General features: G+C 40.9%; 1 protein-coding gene across 13 annotated transcripts in view; it reads right to left on the bottom strand.

The window, feature by feature from the left end:
• The window catches only part of ESRRG (estrogen related receptor gamma), a 622,952-nt gene that overhangs the window by 158,694 nt on the left and 441,531 nt on the right, over positions 1–22,727 (bottom strand). For all 13 annotated transcript variants that reach the window (XM_044266835.1, XM_044266838.1, XM_044266840.1 and 10 more), the window contains one exon: positions 127–243. In XM_044266835.1, the coding sequence (XP_044122770.1) occupies positions 127–243 (117 nt within the window). The remainder of the gene's footprint in view (positions 1–126; positions 244–22,727) is intronic.

Here is a 22,727-nt window from a genome sequence, read left to right as displayed (position 1 = left end):
ATCGGATTCGGAGCGCTTACTGTGACCCCATCTTTTCCCGGTTTTCTCTAGTGTCTCCATAATTCCCTGCACGCACCCTTCCCCCATCCCCAGCCGAAAGCACAGGCCCCCGGCCACACGCCTTACCTTCTTTCAGCATGCCCACTTTCAAACACTTCATGAAGCGGCAAGCCTGGCAGGATTTACGTCTGCGCTTGGTGATTTCACATTCATTCGTGGCAGGGCAGCTGTATTCTATATTACCTAAAACACAGGGTTGGAAGAAAAGCGGTTAGATTCGCAAGATCCAGGAAACGTAAGCATCCCAAAGGCAATGCCTACTCTGCTCCGTCCGCCTCCCTTCTCAAAAGCACAAGTCACATGAGACTCGTTAGGGTGTCACAAACGTCACGAAGCTGGACATTCTGTGGCAACGGCCTAAGACACACCGAATAAGGGCACCTGAGTGGCTCAGTCAGTGAAGGGTCTGACTCTTGACTTTGGTTCGAATCATGACCTGAGACTTGAGATCGAGCCCCCTGCTTCAGACTCCCTCTCCCTCTGCCCCTCCCCCCACGCCCCCCCCCCCCGCCCCCCGCACGCCACTTTCTCTCCCTCTCTCTTGGAGGAAAAAAAAAAAAAAAAAGGCACGGAATATTTAGAAGATACATGGTAAAGGATCTCAAAAGATCAAGTTTAAAGTTAGCCTTTAGGGCGCCTGGGTGGCTCAGTTGGTTAAGGGACTGCCTTCGGCCTAGGTCAGGATCCTTGAGTCCCGGGATCGAGTCCTGCATCGGGCTCCCAGCTCCATGGGAAGTCTGCTTCTGCCTCTGACCTTCTCCGCTCTCATGCTCTCTCTCACTCTCTCACTCTCAAATAAATAAAGTCTTTTAAAATAAATAAATAAATAAATAAATAAATAAAGTTAGCCTTTAAAACATTATGCGTAGTCTACCCATGCAAAATAACAATCTTCCAGAATTTTCGAATCCCAAAGAAATTTCAAAGCAAATTATTTCCATACAAGCATGAACATCAAAATCATACTCTTATATCATCAGTCCTGGATTTCTATTGGTTACTAATATCCCAATGTATCAGGCTTATTGTCCTTGTGACCCTAAACAGCATAAACCCCGCTGTGAAAAATGATCAGCAGGCTAATCTGGGCCCCGACAGTAAGCTCCCAGAGAGCAGGGATGAAAATGGCATGGTTCTTGTGGCCGCACTTACCCAGGCCTTACAACACAGTTCTCTGCTGAGTAAACGTTTACTGAGGACCAGCAGGACAACGACGACGCTGGTCGTCATCACCATGTTTGTTACGTTTGCATAATGAATTCCAAACACCCAAGCTCCAAGGAAGTATTATAAACAAAATAAACTGCTATGAAATGATATTTTTAATGTCAGAGTCGTCATTACTTACAGTCCTACTTATACATTTGAAGCGATACATATGTAGCCAGAAGAAGATCCAAACTTTAACTTGAAATTCTTTCTCAATTAATGCCAATGACAGTGTGTGGGATGTGCTCTAGGGCTGCCTACAGCTTTGTAAAGAAGCTGCCTTTAAAATAAAGCCTCTCTCCCCTATCAGCTCTGTCACACAGTGCTTGAAGGTCTTTCCTTACTTCCTAGCCCTTTCCCCTTGTGATTAAGTGCATTAGTATCTTAATGAAAATGCATTCTGTTTATTGCCCTCTTGGGAAGGGGGAGGTCATCACACCAAATGCATAAATTGTCATCAGAGACGGTCCGAGCATAATTGCAATTTTGCTGCTCCATGTTTGCAAGACTCAGGGTCCGTCTAAGTCCCCTGAAACATGCACAGATTCTAGTAATTAGCATAGAGTCTGCCTGGGACCACAGCATTGATGAAATATTTCAGAGTTAATCACACTTTGTAAACACTGATTTATATTGACTACCTTTCTCCAGACTGATGTCTCCTCATTAAATATCACATTAGTGGATTGCAGGATTGTACCAAGACTCAACTACTCAGCAACTGCTAATCCAACAGGAAGTAATACCTAACCACTTATAACTACTGCAAATTGGTTAAGTATGCATGACTGAAATATCTGTTTTTTAAAAAACTGTGCATTATAACTTGAGATAAGCCTATCAAAATTATTTGGCTCACTTAGCATTCTAACTCAGGGCATGTATAATAATAAAAGCAACTATTTTTTAACATAAGAGGCTAAATAATAAGATAATTATTAATTGCATCAACAGAGGCACACACCATCACCTTCTTCAGGGATGTTACTAATACCCCCAAAATTAAGGATAAGTCAAAGGGAAGCAGCCTGGCTGGGTCATGGCTGAGAATAAAAGGATTTAGAGTCTGAACTTTAGATGAACCATTTTTCACTGCTGAGTTTCTTTAGCCATCACTGAAAATGTATTTCCCATCCAGGGAGTGTTGCTAGTAATTTCCTAGGGGTTAATTAGTATTCTGCTACCAGAACTTTCCACTCCACTTTCCTCTTCCTAGTCTTATTTAAAAAGAAACTCGGTCTTTGCTTTCTTAGTAAGAGATGAACAATAACTAGTTAGGGGGGAAAAATGGCTTCCGAATAGCATTTCTTGCCCCTTTTTGCCTGGAAAGTCAGTATGAAGTCCTCACTTTGCTTACTTTCCAGTACTAAAGCATGACCCACATTTTTAACCCAACATTGGAAACTTCTACCAGGGTGACCCACTATCTCCCTCCCACCTCACAAAAAAAAAAAATCAGTTTTCATTTCAGACTGGTTCCTCTTCCTCTGAAAATTCTATGCTCAGCCTCCATGAGAACACACTTCTGACAGGAACCTCGATCGGGCCTGTGTAAACTCACACCTGGACTAAAGCAGTTATCTCCTAACTGGACTTTGTGCCTCCATTCCATCCCCCCTGGAATCCAGACTGCTTACCTCTTCTGAGGACAGCTTAATTTTAAAAACAAACAAACAAAAATCAAAAACAAAACAAACAAACAAAAAAACCCTTAATTTAAAAAAATCACTACTTCTATGGTCCATTGAATTAAATACAGACTACTAGATTAGCAAACAAAATCGCCACTCCAATATGACACCCATCTACTTATCTAGCAATATTACAATTATCACCTTATATGAACTTTCTGATGCAGCCAAGTCAATTTATTCATTTTTTGCTGTGTCCTTCAGACTTCCCTCTGAGAATGATCTATCTTTACCCCTCTTTTCTTCTTAAAATTACTTCTAAGGCTCACTGTTCAACTCAAATTCCATCCAAATTTTTCATGAAAACCTCTCAGACCATCATAGCAGAAAATGAGCTCTTGGTTCTCATATCTTTTTGTGTATTCTCATCACATACAGACACGCTGGATCTTGTCATACCTTTTTTGCAAGCATATTACCCATTAGATGGTAAGATCCTGGAGGCAAGGACCATTTCTTACAGTAGAAAAATCTTCCTCCAAAAGGTAGTAAATAAACAAAATAGTACACTTCAAAAAAACTTCTATTTCCTTGATATCTCAAGGTCATTGCTATGAACACCAATTATGATGATACAATGTAGTAATGTCCACAAGGGGAAGGAGCCAGCTGTCCCATCAGGAAGCAATATTAAGAACACTATGAAAACAATTCCACAAATTAAAGAAAAAAAAAAGTATTAGGAAGCCTAATTAATTTTTCAAAACCTTGAAAAGTAGCTTTGACAAAAATGAAAATGTGCGGTAAAACAGAAAAAGATCATTGAAGGAAAAACCAAAAAAAAAAAAAAAAATCAAAGGCTTCTGGGGAGCAAGATAAAGTGCATCTTGATATGAATAGGATAAGAATAAAAGGAAAATAAAACATGAAAATGTTTTAAAACATGAAAAAACAGACAGAGGGCACTAAGAGGGTTAATTTTTATCTTGTTACAGTACTTAATGTTACTTACAAAGTAGATGTTCTCAGAACTGGAGCCACATTGGAGAAAATATTTAGGAGCGATGAAATGATAATAGCTAAATCTATGAATGACTCGTCTAAGAATGATTATGTAAGGATTTTAAATTCAAAAAACAGAAGGAAAATTGTACGATTACCACATGAGAGCTTCAGATCACATACAAAGAAGTACCCTAGTTTCCTTTCTAACCATCATTCCAGAATTCTTCAATGACAAAAGGAAACATAAAGGCAGAGAAATTTTTAATAGTGCCTCAGAATGAACTCCTGAGGGAGAGCCTTTGTCTTATTCATTCCTTGATCCTTGGTGCTGATCCAGGAGCCTGGAATTGTGGATCATGTGCTGGGTTGGGAGAAGTCCACAGTTTTACAGAGGCGATAAGACATGTAAGCAAGGAACAATACAATTTAATGTGGGGGGCAATGGTTCTGGATTCACAACTAGCACGCACATACACACATATGCATTCCCACAAATGCAGACATTATGCCTAAGAAAGTCAAGCAAGAGGTCCCTGGGTGGCTCAGATGGTTAAGCACTGCCTTTGGTTCAGGTCATGATCTCCAGGTTCTGGGATGGAGCCCTATGTCAAGCTCGGAGCTCAGCAGGAACCTGCTTCTCCCTCTCTCTTTGACTCTCCTCCTGCTTGTGTGCTTGCTCTCTCTCTAATGAATAAATAAAATCTTTAAAATAATAAAAAAAGTAAAGTCAATGAATTTTCAACCTAGGAGTGGAATGACTGAACTATGCTGTGAAAAATGAATAAATAACTACATTGAGGTAAGGAACCTTCCCAAAACTACAGGCAACAAAACATGTTTTGTAAAAATTTCACTGTGAATGGATGGAAATGATAGCGGCCTTGAATGTTTTCACAAATGATATATTTTCAGCTCAAGTGTATAGAAATTGTTTACGATGAATTAGGTATCCTCCAGCCAAATTTCAATAAATTAGTTTTGACATACATGAGTGATAACCTTGATTTCACTAAGTAACACTGGTTTATATCTTGAAAAACAAATCAACGTTATTCTAAAGAACTTATGTGCTGGAGGAAAACCTCTATCATTTCAAAGCCCTCCCATTGAGTTACTCAGTGCATCGTTGCTGGCTATGATCGCCAACCCAACAAAGTGTTTGATCCATGTTAGAGTCTACACAGATTCTGCCCTTGAACTACCTTCCCTGGTGCTTTTTCTATGCAACAACAACAACAACAACTACAAAATAACCATTTTATCCTAAAAATGTGCGGCCCCAAGCACCTGGATAATAATGTTACATCTGTTTTGGTACCGGCTCAAAGACATGATTCCCAGGAGACCACATGATCTCTACGGGGCCCTTGTTTTTCTTAGATTCACGAAAAGTGGAAACTACACAACAGCCATAGCAACGGTGGGCACCTGAAATGTGAACACTGGACAGTCCATCAGGAGGATACAGAAGTTATTGTTCATAAGCCAAGGATCCTCATTTCACACACAGAGTTTTCTTGGGTCACAGCTTGCGATTTCCTGGGACACACTGGTTAGACGGCACCAGGGACTGAATTAGGCAGCTACTGAGGACAGGACTGGAATCTTCCCAGTTTTGTCAAGAGCTGGGGAAGCAAGCTCTGTTGCAGAGGGAACCAGATGAACAGGGAAACTCTGGGTTTTTAAAGCAGGCTGACAAGAATGACGGAGCAATTTATAATATCTCCTGGCAGCTTTTCAGAAAGTCTTGGGCTCTGATTACTTATTTCAGACTCTTTTGTACAATTAGTTTGTAGGCAATATAATTTTCTCACTTACCTCTTAATAGAATCTTGCAGCTAGCTGGGGAGAGAATAACAGGGTGTATGTGAAGTTCCAGCCTGGAGTGCCAGTGGATAATTTGTATTTTCCTTTCAGTCACTTAATGGACTTTTACAGTTTGGCAGTAAAAGGGCTGAATGATGTAAATTAGCATGGCATCTCAAAATAAAAATAAATGTCAAATCCTTACTCCTGACGCACATCACTCATACACGGGAATGATGCGTTTGGCTTTATGTCGTGCCTAAGAGTTGTCCTCTTTTTCACGCATACAGACATCATAATTGTAAAACCCATTTGAAAGCATTTGTATATCTCCCCAATTGTTTTAATTTTGTTAACAGAACCAAATGGTTTGAGATGACCCACAGGGCACTCCAAGTGGGGTTTATCCAATTGTTTTCCAACATTAAGTGATTTTAAAATAATGGCATTTGGCTCGGTACACAATTACAGAGCATTAAAAACATGCAGCCAATAACCTGTAGTATTTTTGCTTTAAATGATCAAAAATGTAAGAAAAAGAAAGAAAACCCTCTACTGTTTCGTAGTAAAGGTTTTTCCATACAGCGAAACAACTTCCCTTTCACTCCTTTCTCTTTCTTGTTTTTTGTGTTTGTGTTTTTGTTTTTCTCTGTCTTGTTATTAATGCTAGTTTTTTCCTCATTACTTTCTGCCCATTCTACCTGAAACTGAAATTGTCTCTTTAACTGGGATTCTGTAATATGGAACAAAAACTGATTATATATCTCGAGCAAAAAAGTCCTAGTCCCATCAAGGGACAGACAAAAATTTTAAGTTTTTACAAAGAATCCCAAGTTAGACTTGGAAATAAGTTACCTAAGGACACTAAAGCCTGTTCACAAGGGATTGCTCTGATACTTTTTGAAGCTCTCTTTAAAACTTGTCACTAGAGTCACTTTATAAAAGGGGGTGCAGTCCAAATACATTTCCATCATAATCCCTTAAAACATCTGACCACCTTCTTTATCACAAGACATGCGGCCAAATGATGTCTGTCCATTATTAAATTTCACATTTACCTTCAAATTTCAAAGATCTCCAGATCACTGGTGACATTTCGAGAACCTGCCTCAAGCTCTAAGAGAAGATGCCCAGAAGTATGAGAAGGAATGGTGGAGTCAGACCCCCAAAGGGGAGGTAAGTCCCCTGTGACGCGGAGCCTGTGGCGTCCTGAGGTAGGAGGAAAGGAGCGTCACTTCCAGTTGGTCACGCTCCGCTGTTAGCAAAGCAATTTCACACACAGGATTATGCCAGAGCCGCACGTTCTTTGCCTTTTTGCTGCCCTTCTACCTTCTAAAAATATGAGATGGAAGAAAGGTTATAGCAAGTCTTTTTGATCTTTGGTTCTTTCAGGTTCTATATTATTAAATTCAGAGAATCACAGAGTATACAAGAGCCGTAACAGTATTGCAATAGTACTGCGATACTATAGTATCGCCATGAGGCTCAGGCTTAGTTCCCACATGCAAAGAGATGTCGACTTGTCTTTCAGCATGAAAAGAACAGAAGGAAACCTACAAGCAAGCAGGCTCATAAAGTCCAAGCACTGTCTACTGGAGACTGTGGACTGTCTACTTGAACTGGAGACCAAGACCATATGCTCTGGTTTCATCATCCAGTGACATGTATTGGGTGAGCCACTGAGCTTATAGTAGTAACCAACCATCTCTCTTGATGATATATCTAACCACAAGACTGTATTGACCTTTGAATTAAACTAAAAATAGATTAGCGGCGGGGGGGGGCATCTAGGTAGATCAGTTCATTAAGCAGCTGACTCTTCATTCCGGCTCAGGTCACGATCTCAGGGTTGTGAGATTGAGCCCCACATCAGGCTCCACACTGACCATGGAACCTGCTTAAGATTCTCTCTCTCTCTCCCTCTTCCTCCCCCACCAACTCATGTGCTCACTTGCTCTCTCTTTCTCTCTTAAAAAAAATTAAAAAATAAAAAATAGACTGGCAGGAAAACAGTGTTGTAAAATGGAGGTGAAATTATTCAGCCTTGATATTTTTTTTTCCAGGTTGAACAAAACATATCCTACCTCAGTTTCCCTCAAATTTGTAAACATGAACATTCCTTTATTGCCTTAATTCCACAACTGTTGAGTCAATACTAGGCCCTATGCATATTCATCTCAAATGAAAGGTGGAAAAAAATACTGTATGCCCATTGCATGTCCTTCCTTAACATACTACTTACATAGGGTTTAGAAAGACACCTGGAAATGAATGAGTAAAGGCAGAGGAGGAGAGAAAGAGAAGAGAAATGGTAGATGAAGGTCCAAGTTAGAGCTCTGCCATTCATTAGCCGTGTGAACTTGAACTAGTTGCTTTACCTTTACTACTCTAGGATTACTAAAATATAAAAAAGGAACAATTATGTGTACTTTGTAACACTGTAAGAATTACACGAACTATAGGAAATAAAATCATAGATCATGTTGTTCACCCTTCTGAAAACAGAACGGAGAGACATTGTAGATGTCACCAATTACTAAATAAATACCTTCACTCGAAGACCTAAACCTGAGCTTGCGAATATTACAAAACAACCTTCCTCAGTTTATGCAAGAATGTGAAAATGAATGTGCCATTTACCCAGAGAAGCCGAAGGAAAATTTTGCCTTGCCAACAATTCCCCTGTACATGGCTCTATTTTATAGATACTAGGAGGAAAGGAAGAAAGATAATAGCTGAAGTCATTTTTTTTTTTAAAGCACAAAATTGTCTAAGAAGTGAATTTCTGAGACATCAACCACAGCTCCTTGCACGCACTTCCTGTCACTCCACCAGAGCTCCCACTACGTCTCACTGGCCGTAATCTGATTATAATCGAGGGCAAGGATTTGCCAAGCCCTTCCAAATCCCACCTCGGCTTTATCCCTTCCCACAGTCTTAGGTCAGTTTCTACCTCTATCTCAAGTCCACTCCCTTTTCTGACATGTACCCTGAATTACTCCACATTCCTAGAAAGCAGCATTATCGTTCCTGCTGGTCCTCTTCATGTGCCTCCTTGGTCGTGTTTTCAACGAGGCTTGCCCAGAGCCCACAAGGCCAAGTCCTCATGGGTGTGTAACTAATTTGTCTCTCACTCATCTGCAGGTGGGTCTTTCTCTTAGAACTCAACATACTTTATTGTTTGTGTCTACTGAATAAGCCTCTTCCTGTTCCAACTGTACATTCCTCGACGAGAGGAACTTACACCCCTCAGAACTCCTTGTGACCACAAGAAGGTGTGGTCAAGTCAATGACCCACTGGAAGCCACCCATGACCTGTCAACTTGATTTTTAGTGATCCTATTCCTCATTCCCTCATTCTAATATTTAGCCCCAAATTATTCACCAAAAAAAAGCTAAGTATAGTGAATGAGAGAGAATAAAACTGAGAGGAATCTACCGACAACATATCATTGGGTATTAAGCAATACAAATCTAAAGGATATTAGACTTTGAGAAATACCTAATTTCCAGTTGGTTCAGCCTCCTTGTTTATAAATATCACAGACATGTAAATATGTACTGATTAACCTATGATCGCTGGAACTTCCTTACAAAGATATGGATGAGTTAATTGCAAAAAAAAAAGAAGAAAAAAGACTAAAACTCAAACACTGGGGCATCTGGGTGGCTCAGTCAGTTTAGCATCTGCCTTTGATGTGGGTTGTGATCTAGGGGTCCTGGAATAGAGCCCTGCATCTGGGTTCCCTGCTCAGTGGGGGGACTGCTTCTCCCTCTTCCTCTGCCCCTCCCCCGGCTGCTCTTGCTCTCTTTCTCTCTCAGATAAAAAAAATAAAATCTTAAAAAAAATAAAAAATAAAAAAACTCAAACTCAAATATCCCGACATCCAGTCCAATGGTCCCTAGATGGACCCATTAAAATTTCATATCAATGCCTCTAATAAACACTAAGTGCGAGGCACTACTTTATGTGTTTTACAGATATGAAACCCATTTGGCAGATAAGAGAATCAAGGCACTGAGACAAGAGGTAACATACGCAGAATCACATAGCTAACATGTGCCTGAGCCAGAATGTGAACCCAGGCACTCTGGATCCAACGTCCATGCTCTTAACTAGCATGCAATGCTGCTGGAGTCCAGTCTTTCAAAAGTAATTTACTGAGTGCTGTTTGGAATAGAAATTAAAAAATGAAAAATGAAATTCCTATCTTCTGAGAGGGTGCTTTGTGTAGCTGGCGTTGTTGCTATTGTTGCTGGTTGGAAAGGAAACCTTGATGCCTTGGAGCGGTAAGATAAGCGTGGATCTTGGCATTGTCTTTTGCTGTTGTCAGACTTCTGGTACAAGGGCAGCTGTGGGACAGGATAGGGTTGCTTTTGGGGAATGGAATCTCTCAACACCTCAAAAAGAAATCCCTCAACTTGTCTCTGTACCACTATGGTTTGTGGCCAGTTTAATTCCACAGAAACCAAACAGACCATGTCACCAAAGCAACAGGTGTCAGGTTGTAAACAATGTATTTTAAAGATCCCAAAATAAGGCTATTGTTCATGATAGGAGAAAAAACTAATCCATATTCGGCAGGGTGTGGTCTGAAATGCATTAAAGAAGGGAGTAAGCGTATAATAAAAATACACTCACTGAGAAGATGATGGAGAATACAAATATCTCTCATCCAGGGTAACGAGAAATTCAATATTTTTTCGCTTTGATGTGATGACATCTTCTTGGAAAGGGCAACTAGGTCTTCTGCAGATCCTATGTGATATGGACAGCCACAACATCTCTGTTTTTAAGCTCCAAGAGAGGAGGGATGGTGTCACAGGAGTATTTATAAAAAAGCTCAAAGAATACCCCTGCCACAAGGAAGATGTTCTACTTGAGCCTACGTGCCAGGCTTGGTATTCAACATCAACCTGTACATGTTCTTTCTCTACCTACATATCTGAAACAACTTTGATGAGTTTCCTTATCTGTTTAACACGTAGAACTAAGGGGCATCTGGGTGGGTCTGTGCATTGAGGCATCTCCCTTCAGCTCAGGTCATGATCTCAGGATCCTAGGATCGAGCCCCGCGTCGGGCTCTCTGCTCAGCAGGGAGCTGCTTCCCTTCCTCTCTCTCTGCCTGCCTCTCTGCCTACTTGTGATCTCTGTCTGTCAAATAAATAAATAAAATCTTAAAAACAGAAACACATAGGACTAAAACCAAGAAAGAGAAAAGTTAACAAAGATGGAGAGGAGAAGGGAGTTGAGGGAAATGGGAAGGGGAGGTGAACCGAGAGACTATGGACTCTGAAAAACAACATGAGGGTTTTGAAGGGGCGGGGGTGGGAAGTTGGGGGAGCCAGGTGGTGGGTATTAGGGCACAAATTGCATGGAGCACTGGGTGTGGTGCAAACACAATGAATACTGTTACTTACGCTGAAAAGAAATAAAAATAAATAAATAAATAAATAAATAAATAAAATTTAAAAAAAAAAGAAATGCACGTTAGACAGTGGCAGTTCTCAAATGCTACAAGCAGTCCATATGACAAGTATAAAGGCATTAGGATCATATCCTATGTGACAAAGCACCTGCCCCTTCTTTAAGTTTTTTAATTTTTTTTAAATAATCACACCCAATGTGAGGCTCAATAAAACTCATGACCCCGAGATCAAGAGTCACTTGTTCTTCCAACTGAGCCAGCCAGATGCTCCAAAAGCAACTGACTCTTAAATACAATTATGACTTCACAGCAATCCCGAAGTAGTCCTTGTACCTTCCACAAGTAAAAGCAAGCAGATCTTTTTCTAATATTGTCTGAAATGCTTCTGTTCTTGAATGCCATCGATGTGCCAAGAACTTTGTCAGGAATGAGATACCGGTATGAGAGACTTCCTTCTTTCAAGATCAAGTTGATGTATTCAACAGTATCTGTCTGTGTCCTCCAACACTGGTACAGATTTGGGGAAATCCTGTGGGACACAGTGACGGTAACTGCTCTGTACTTAAACTGTAGGAAGCACTAGAACAATGATTGTAAGACAAGAGTCAGATTGGATTCAAGTGCTGGTTCAACAATTTTCTGTAGGAGTCAGAGCAAGTTTTTTGAAGTTACCTTCTTCAGGAATGAAATGGTAATGGCTGCACCCATTTACCTTTATGGCATGGCTGTGAAAATCAAACGAGATTTCAAGATTTCAAGACAGATTTCAAGGTGCGGAGCAGAGCGCCTGACACAGAAGAACACTGATTCCCAGCAAGAATTACAACATTACGATTACACTCGGGAAAGGGGTTTGGGAAGCAGAAGAGCTCAGGGGTTCTCTAAGTGGAGGAGCTAGTGCTCAGGGCAGAGGGAAGGAAATGCGAGGCCGAGAATTTCTTCCCGCTGCTACAAGGAAGCCGAAAGGCACAGACTTGATGTCCACATCACAGGCACATTATAAGAATTACGAGCAAACAGATCTTCAAAAGACCATAACCACTAATTACCCCAAGGGTCAGGGAGTTCAAATGAGACTGCCGACTGGGTGCGGAGGAAAACAAGGAACACCCAGATGAGAACCATGAAAACTCCCAACAGGTAGCATTTGTGCCTAAAGGTTTTCCTCTCTGAAACAAAACCCGTGCACTTGACCGTCTGGTATGAGAGGGACTGCAGGGAAGTGCCTGGCATTACCTCGGGGAGGACGAGCATAGGGGAAAACATAACAGGGGAGAGTGGAGGTCTCCTGTGTGCTGATGGTCCAGGAGAGGTGGGTCAGGCAGCGCCTCCTCCAAGGGGGTACCTGCTCAGCTCTCACTCCTTCACGGAACAGCAGGGGTGAACCAGTTTTTTCCTTAAAGGCCCAGATAGGTAAATATTTCAGCTTCGAAGGCCATTCAGTCTCTACTGTGACTCCCAGCAAACCCACAGAGGTATAAAAGCAGCCACTGACAACACAAGAAAGTGGTGATCGTGCTCCAATAGAACTTTCTTTAGCAAAATGATTCTGGCACCGGGCCTTGGTTTACAGAGCTCTCGTCTAAAAACACATGGACAAAAGGCTGCGATGATACAAAACACTTCACAGCCTTACCCATTATTTCCTTTCTTACTTCCAGCCCTGTAAAGTAGCTTCCTACAAGTGAGGTGCAGACATTACAAAAGAAATCTTAGCAAATTGGTAACATCCCAGAAGAACAAATGGAAGAAGGCGTTGGAGGGCTTTCACTTTAAATATCTGTAACATCTGAAACGGTTCTCCATATAAAACATAATCTGAAGCCTCTGGGGGACAGTGAGGGTGTTCCAGAAGCGAGGAGGTACCTTGGGAGTACTGAAGATGCTTTGGAGGCAAAAGGAAAAGAAAAGGTGCAATCAAGGACAAAATCTCCGGCTAGATTCATTCCTTTGAAGATTCTTGTACTTGCCTCTGATCTTCTTCAAATGAAAACTATGTTAATAGTTTGCACTGAAAAATGGATATCAGAATGCAGACTTGGCTCTGCTTTCAGATTCACTGTCAAGGAATGTTCACATTTCAGGCTCTAAATTCTAAATTAATCAAAAATTTCTGTGTATGAAATCCTCCTCTTTTCTTTTTGTATTATTACTCGGCGGTGCCTTTTTATTTCTTTGTTATTTATGCATTTGTTTATTTATGTATTTGTTTATTGGGGGAGGGGAAAAGGGAGAGGGAGAGAATCTCAAGCAGGCTTCACACCCAGCAGGGTGCCGACATGGGGCTCGATCTCACAACCCTGAGATCACGACCTGAGCGGAAATCAAGAGTCAGATGCTTAACCGACTGAGCCACCCAGGTGCCCCTGAGCTATGCCCTTCTTAAAAAGTATATTAGAATACAGTTGTCTCATTAAGTTTGTTCAAACCAAAATAAAACAAGATTTAATCCCAAAGAATATAGTTTTTTCTTTAAAAATACAGATCTAGGGGCGCCTGGACGGCTCAGTGGGTTAAGCCTCTGCTTTCAGCTCAGGTCATGATCTCAGGGTCCTGGGATCAGGCTCAGCAGGGAGCCTGCTTCCCCCCTCTCTCTGCCTGCCTCTCTGCCTACTTGTGATCTCCGTCTGTCAAATAAATAAATAAGAATCTTTAAAAAAAATACAGATCTATTCAGATAATCCCACTCTCCTTCTTCTGACTAGTACTCATCATAAGAAAAAAAGAGTTGCCCTCTGTTGCAGTCACAAAGTTTATACAAGAGGACAAACACGGTCACATCAAACCAAGAGAATAAATAAGCTTCGTTCCTTCTAAAATTAAGAATTAAAGAGTCGGGGAGGTGTTACCAGTGGTGAGTGTGGAGGTACATTTTGGGGATCAACCTAAAACTAACAACTAAAAATCCAGCAGCGAAATGAGTGTCGGAAGATAAAAATCCAGGGAACTGAGGTAGAAGACGGATACAATGGTACTGAAGAGCTCGACTCTCGAACTTCATCTATGGTGGGGGTGGGGGGAAGATTCTAAAAATGAATTAAAAAAAAAACAACAGTTCTTTTTAAGGCTTACTTCTGACTGTCTCCTTTTAAAAAAGCCTTTCATATTATCTCATCATAACTTTGGGAATATTCTTAATTCCCCATTTTTATTTTATTTTATCAACTTAATGGAAAATTTTGCCCATGGACTAAAATCTCTCAAGAAAAATTCAGTCTAAAATTATTCAATGCCTTAAAAGCTTAAAAAAAATATGCAACGCAGGGTACTGAGAGGTAAAGAGCACAGGCTCTGGGTTCAGGCTGTCTGACACCCAATTGTGTTTGGGCCATTACTTCTCGGTGCCTCAAGTTCCACGTGTACAAATAGATACTGTAAGAATACAATAATAGTAGCATCTACTTCCTTGGGATAATGGAAGAATTAAATAGAACAATCAGCGTAAATCACTTAGAACAATGTGAGGCACATTGCAAAAACTGACAGAGTCATTATTATTATGACAAACTAATGAATCCTTCATCCATTATTATTGGTAAAGGCCCTGCATGCAACTCCAGAGGCTGAAAACAACTATTTACATTGTCCACATAAGTAATTATTTACAGGCAGCCTAAGGAGGTAAAAGATTAGAACTTCAAATTCAGGGAACTATCCGAAACCCCTCAAAAATGTTTAAACATTCCCCTCACATTCATCAGGATGGCCACTCTCAAAAGAAGAAAAAAGAAAACAAGGAGGAAATAACAAGTACCCAAAAGGACACAGGGAAACTGAAACCACTGTGCACCGTCCCTGGGAATGTCAAATGATGCCGCCATTATGGAAAGCCAGTGGTATGAAGGCTCCTCAAGAAATTAAAAGCAGAATCACCATATGATGCAGCAATCCCACGCCTGGGTATATATCCAAGAAGTGGAAAGCAGGATCTCAAAGAGCTGTTTCTACACCCATGTTCACTACAGCATCACTCCTAACAGCCAAGAGGCAGTTACAACCTATTGTCTTTTGATGGATGAATGGAGAAAGCAAGTGTGGTAGAGACTTCGAATGAGATATGATTCAGCTTAAAAAAGAAGGAAATCCTACCATATACTACAACATGGATAACCTGACGACATTTCGCTAACTGAAATAAGCCAATCACAGAAAGACAAATACTACATGATTCGAATATGGGAGAGAGAAGTGGTCAAACTCATGAAAAGTACAAAATGGTTCCCAGAGGCTGGAGGAGTGGGAAATGGAGAGTTACTTGGCGTCGAGTTTCAGTTTTGCAAGATAAAAAAGTTTTAAAGATTTGTTGCCTAATGATGTGCATATAGTTAACACTACTATACTGTACACTTAAAAACAGTTAAGATGGAAATTTTTATGCTCTGTGTTTATGTCACGGGCACGTTTTGGTATATGCGTTTTATGTTGTGTTATTTTTACCACAATAAAAAGAAAATAAATATTAAGAAATAAATAAATGTTTAAACATCCTTTCTTTTAAATGTAAACAGATATTTACTTTTCGTGTCAACCACAATACTTTGCCAGCATCTTTTACCTAATTTTGCTTTTACTTGAAACTTTGCAAAACTGTCTAAGTGGGGTCCAAGGACTAGGCCTTCAAATTGTTGAGTCCCACTATCGACAACTTCAAAAGAAAGTGAATTAAGGCAGTGTGTGTCCTTTATCACATCTAAGACATTATCTAAGTTTTTCAAGTAGAATATCAGATAAATGAACCACTGCCCTTTATCGGTAAAGAAAAAAAGTTCTGTCCCAGGCCCTGAAACCCCACCCTGCCACTCCTCACAACCTGCCTCACAGCCTTCAAAACTTGCTTTTTAATAAGTTACTGAGGTTTCCTCTCGTGGGGGCCCAAAAAATCATACTGAGACATATACTCCCGCAACCAATTACCAAAGTGACACAACATTCACATCCGGAGGAACCTGAAAGGAGCAGCTCGTGCAAGGAGCTCCGCGGGTTAAGCATCCGACCCTTGACCTCATTTCAGGTCTTGATCTCACAGTCATGAGTTCGAGTCCCACAGTGGGCTCCATACTGGGCATGGAGCCAACTTCAAAAAAAATGGGGGACCTGAGACAACAGGACTCTCATCACTTCTTTTGGTCTCCTGTCCTACCTTGAGGGTGAACACTGGCATTTATTCTACCTGAATTTAGCCATAATCAATTCTGAGTTTACTTGAGGAAGGGTCTTATCGTGTGATTACTTTAACAGGTATAAAAATGTGCATTTTGGGGGGCGCCTGGGTGGCTCAGTGGGTTAAAGCCTCTGCCTTCGGCTCAGGTCATGATCCCAGGGTCCTGGGATCAAGCCCCGCGTCGGGCTCTCTGCTCGGTGGGGAGCCTGCTTCCTCCTCTTTCTCTGCCTGCCTCTCTGCCTACTTGTGATCTCTGTCTGTCAAATAAATAAATAAAATCTTAAAAAACAAAACAAAACATGCATTTTGGAAACTATAAAGCACAAGGTATCATTCCTACTAAAGCTACTTGGGCTACTCTAAAGCCCAAGGTAAAGGTAATTTATCTGTTGTTTCTTTGCACAAAACAGCCTCATTTGTCAGGGCTCGGTTCTAGGTCAAAGGTGAACAAGGATGAAAGAATGAAAGCTATCAGAATGGAAAGAGAAGTATCGATACCTTTGCGGGGTAGTTTATCTAGTAACCAAATAACAGCCTCCAGACTTTAGTCAAACAGTCGTCAGTTAACAGGGGGGTGACAGGGTGGCAGGCCCTTAGAAGAAAACCCGCTGGTCTGCAAGCCCCGTGTCAGCCGCATCCCATTTCCTATCATCACACATGTAAAAGTCTACCTTGCTAGAAGACAGGAAAGCAAACGGCATTTTTAAAGAATTCACTGGAACTGATTCTTAAAATCCCTCAGACGTGAGCATGTAAACCACACGAAGTCCTCAGCCATTACTTGCCAAGAAGAAGGTTGGTGCGGAGTGCTGGGAGGTGTTTCAGACTTGACAAGTGGTAGGCTGGGACAGGCCAAGAAAAGACAATGACTCACCAACAGATTCCTTGGAAGAAATGGCAGTGCACACGCTTCCTTCCCATGGGAGGGTGACTGAGTCAGGAACAGGCTTGGGGGGCCCAGGTGGGTCACCACAGGAGATGTTGTCCCACTGGAGCCAGACAGAGACCCTGGCCTCACGCCATAGTCAATACCCTTCCTTCCATGCCGCTACTTCTACGGACATTAGCTCAGGGGAACCACGGGAAACTGACTGTATTTTCTGAGTGCAGAGGGTTTTATTCAAGAAGGGAAGTTTTACAAAAATAAATAATGGAGAGCATAGCCTCTTAAGTATGCATGTATGTAGATAATCCAGAATTATACACTTACATTTTCTGATTCTATAACGTAGGTCATATCAGAGTAGAATCAAAGGAGAATATATTAATGCTACAGACACATGAGAACTTCGGTCAAAATATACAGATAGAGCTAAGTTTTAAAGATTACTAAAAAAAAAACAGGACACCTAGGTGGCTCCATTGGTTAAGCAGCTGCCTTTGGCTCGGGTCATGGCCCCGGGGTCCTGGATGGAGTCCTGTGTCTGGCTCCTTGCTCCACCAGAAACCTGTTTCTCCCTCTGCTTGTGCTCTCTCTCTCTCTCTGACAAATAAATAAAATCATTTTTTAAAATTGTATTTATTTATTTGAGAAAGAGAGAGAGCATGAGAGGGGAGGGTCAGAGGGAGAAGCAGACTCCCTGCTGAGCAAGGAGCCCTATGTGGGACTTGATCCCGGGTCTCTGAGATCATGACCTGAGCCAAAGGCAGTTGCTTAACCAACTGAGGCACCCAGGTGCCCTAAATAAATTCTTCTAAAAAAAAAATAAAATAAAGATTACTTTTATTAATTATAACTATGGTACTTTTAAAACTTAGTGATACTACTACTACAAACATACTCTTTTAAATGAGTAAAAATAGGGGCACCTGGGTGGCTTGGTTGGCTAAACGTTTGACTCTTGATTTTGTCTCAGGTCACCATCAGAGGGTTTTGAGATCAAGCCCCACAGTGGGCTGAGGTGCTGGACGTGGTGAAGTCTGCTTGAAAATAAATAGAAGGTAATCTAGCAGAGGAAAATAAGATGCTTACTATCACCTCTTCCCAATCACTGTGAAATAACACAGTTAGTAGGAAAGAATGTCACTCATTTTGCAAATATACTGCCAGGAAAGTGAATTTTGTCTGCCTAATTTGACTAATTAATAAATTTCAGTAATTTGACACAAACTATAGTAGGACATTTTGCCACGGCATAAAAAGTCTCACTGAAAATTCATATCCTCCCTGAATGCCATTGGCATATACCCTTTACACAGAACACATTCTTATCCAGTGTTGCCCAACTGGTAAACTTCTCCTGTGAATCAATAGTTAAAATGATGTGTTGGTTTTAAATGACTTTCAAAATACAGTAACATAACAAAGTGTTTAAAAACATGTAAACGACACCAGAGATTGTCATGTCACAAACTTGAGTTCCTAGTATCTTTTTCAGAGAAAAATATTGTGAGGGTCGTTAAGTACTCTATTCTCTTTTCTTTGATCAAAGATCAACCTTGCAATTTAATCTCTGAAAATAATCAGCCTTATTTCATATGACCCAAGATCCAACCTTTTGCCAGCCACTCTAAATGTTACTTTATTTTAATTTACAGATTCTGCTTTCCAATTAGCTGGCTAATACACACGGATATGACATCGTGAAGGGCGACAAAAAACTAGACAAATCTAGTCCCCAAAAAAGTAAAAGATTGTGAAAACTGAGACAACGCATCATCATGATAAAGATCATCATGATAAAGAACTTGCTTCCAGTTTAAACAAAAGATATGTATGCAAAGTTGCTTGAAAAAGTTCTCCTGAGGAACATCTTGGTAGTCAAGGTTGCCCACCAGGAAGATACACCGGGGTGTTTGGGTCTGGCAGTTACCTAGCAGTCAAATAGAGCCCTAGACATGTTTTTGTAAGGCCTCAAGTTCAGAGTGGTTTTCATAGTCTTAAACAGCTTAAAAAATAAAACAAAGCCAAGTAGAGTATACCACACAAAAGGCATGTGACCCCCCAGATGCTAAGATATTTACTTTCTGGCTCAACAAAGACCTGAGGAGCGGTGGTGACAATTTTGGTCCATTCCTAAGAGTCAGAACAAACCAGGGAAAGACGTCACTACTCATTCGTCCTAAGAAGTGGATTCATTGGTCAAAACTGAGAGAGATAAATCTGTAAATTGTGCTGTTTCCTCAAACATCCGTACACATAATACATACCCTTACCACCATAGACAGCATGCAACACTCAATTTTACTATGAAAATAAAACTTTAAAATAGTGGGAGTATAGCAATATCTCTAATTTATAATTTGGCAACATCCATGTAGTTCTAAAAATCAGACAAAATTGCCTTCAAATACAAGAAAAAGTGAAAAAAGTGAAAAAGCAAGCTCTGAGTTAGAGCAAATGAACCATACACAATATTTCTTTTGTAAACATTAGAGTCACTAGCTAATTTAATCCTGCATCCAAACTGGTACCCTGGAGATTCTCCAAGTCAATTTTAACATATCCATAGTATTCTGAGTATCAATCTTAGAATGTATTAGAGTTTTAAAGCAGCCATTTATAAACTGTGGTCATTATTTTCTCTAAATACTCTTTAAGTTAAAGAGATCATATTTGATTATTTTCTTTTGTAAGGGTCAGAGGATGTTCAGACACTCGATTTGTAAGTTTCTTTTTCCGCTAGAGTTGCAAATATTCTCTTCTAAGACCAAAATAGCACATAATGGCAAAGAAAACATGACGCCCAGCAAAGATCCTCCCAGACTAGGCAGCCTGCTCCAGGAAAGAGTCAGCAGTGTGGAAAAGAAGTCAGCACATCAGATCCACAGGCCATGCCTACAGCGTTAGCAGATGGCTAGCAGGCAAATGCCTAATCTTTAATGCCTCATGTTTCAGATGATATTTAGGCTCTTATCAGTGTCACCTTTAGACTCAGACAAAAAGAGCCCCCACCCGAAAGCCCTGAACTTTAGAAGGCATTTGCCTCAGTGCAAGGACTCCTTTGACAAACTAAGGGGATAAAACCAGCTGGAGCCAACCCCCTTGTACTCCCTGATTCCTAATACCTCGGACCCTCAAATTCTGTGGCTAAATCACCATAAGTTCCATTCCAAAGCCTGCATGGGCCTCTCCCTTGAGTCCATCCTCTGGAAGGTGCCCTGGACTGGACTGGACTGCTGGTGTGCACGTTATGAGGCCCAGGAATGGTCAAGGGGAAGCTCTTTGGAAAGGTCAGTGGGCCGTGGACATGTGAGCAGGATGTCCACACTGCACAGGACACAATGGGAGGTAGAGGGGAAGAGAGACATGGGGTAGGTTGTAGACTAAGGACTGATCTTCCTTCTACTGCCTCTTGCCGACACAAAACTCCTGTGAGTCTAAGAACTCAAGACACAAGGGTGCCTGGGGGTCTCCGTTGTTAAGCGTCTGCCTTGGGCTCAGGTCACAATCCCAGAGTCCTGGGATCAAGCCCCACATCGGGGTCCCTGCTCTGCTGGAAACCACCTTCTCCCTCTCCCACTGCCCCTGCTGCTTGTGTTCCTTCTCTTGCTGTGTATCTCTCTGTTAAATAAATAAATAAAATATTTTTTAAAAAAAGAACTCAAAATGCAGAGCTGCCCTCCCAGACCATTATGAAGGTATGTTTTTCCAATAAAAGAACAGAACATAGGTTCCTCGGCACTTCGTGATCTTGATTTATAAACTTCCAAGTATTCCACATACATGACTGGCTGACCATGGTACTCTTCTTCAGGCCCCACAAATGTCCAGAGTGAACTTAGTGTTCAGAACACTCACTCCTATATCCCACGCTGCAAGGGTGTCCTGCTACTTCATTCCTGAATCCCACATGTGGGCTATCTCATGTAAGTTCCAGGATTCAGGCTCCTGTTCTGATTTACCCAGTTTCCCATGCATGGCCACAGGGAAAAGAAAAGAAAAAAAAAAAAAAAGAAAAGAAAAAAGCGAATTGATCACTATAAAACTATGTAAAACAAATCAAATCTTAGTTTGATTACCTAGTATTTAGCCACCTAAATGCCTCCTGATATAAAAGGGCGCTATTATGAAGAATGGCTACAGGGAGAAAGGGTTAATTATCACAGCTGTGATCTGATGAAGACCACAAGGACACCTCTGTGCTAGAATATCTGAACCACCCAGTGTTTGAGTATTCCGGTCATATTACCAAGAGTAATCGAAGCTAATAATTCATTGCGCTAATGATCCGTTGGGCCAGGTACTCTGATGGACATTCCCACCTAGAAACAGAGGCACAGTGATATTAAGGTCTCTCGGCTCTAAGGGGCTCTATTTAGGTCTGGTTTTATATGAACCCAAAACCTATGCTATAATGAATACCTTAAAAAAAAAAAAAAAAGCCAAACTCTATGTTTTAAACCTATAATTTCCTCTTCATAAAAGTGGGGGCAAAATAAAATGCCTATCTCTCGCACAGAAATGAGCAGCTGAAATGGCCATGGCAGGTACACAGTAACATATAAATATTTATTTTCCATATTCTAATGGAGAAATAAAGAGAGAGCAAGTATTTTGTATGTTAAATGATACTATGTATTGACACTTTGAGAGGGGCATATAAAGATATTTTCCTGCTCTTGCTTTCTTCACTACAGTCTGGGGAAAACTCTTAATGAGAAGGTGCACACACACAAAATTTTCCACTCATTTATGGGTTGGGACTAACAGTGTAATTAGAAAGAAATTAGAAAAACGATATCACACACACAGAGTTTAAAAAAAAAACCCTAGAAAATGCCAATGAAGTCACTGGTGGCCTTCTAACCCTGTCCGGTGACAGGAATGCCAAATCTTCTAAAAACTTTCTGGTCAGTAGAAAACAAAACAAAACAAAAACACCCTGACTTTTCCCTAAATGCTGACCTAATTCAATAGTTCCCCAATGATAACTTGGAAACAGTCAATAAATAAAATATGCCTTTCTGGTTGGCTTTCACTGGAATTTATGATTAACTGCCTTTCAGAATTGGAATACCCAATTCATCTATGAAAAGAACAATTCTCATTACTTTTTTTTTTTTTTTTTTTAAGAGAGAGAGACCACACAGGGCAGGGAAGGGCAGAGGGAAAAGAGGGGAGAGAGAGAGAATCTCAAGAACACTCCCTGCTGGGCACAGAGCTCAATGCTGGGCTCGATCTCATGACCCTCAGATCGTAACCTGAGTGGAAACCAAGAGTCTGGCGCTCCACTGACTGAGCCACCAGGCGCCCCTCATTACCTTTCTTAAGATAAGCTCTGGATCTATGTTTTTTTGTCTGTAAATTTAAAAGTACTTTTCTTTTTTAATTCTTTTATAATTCTTTTATAATTGATATTCATTACATATTACATAATCAGTCTTAAAAATAAATTATTATAGGGGCACCTGGGTGCCTCAGTGGGTTAAGCCTCTGCCTTCGGCTCAGGTCATGATCTCAGGGTCCTGGGATCGAGCCCCGCA

The sequence above is a fragment of the Neovison vison genome, chromosome 10 (assembly GCF_020171115.1).
Source record: "Neovison vison isolate M4711 chromosome 10, ASM_NN_V1, whole genome shotgun sequence".
In the NCBI taxonomy this organism is placed as follows: domain Eukaryota; kingdom Metazoa; phylum Chordata; class Mammalia; order Carnivora; family Mustelidae; genus Neogale; species Neogale vison.
This window is presented reverse-complemented; position numbering and strand designations above follow the sequence as displayed.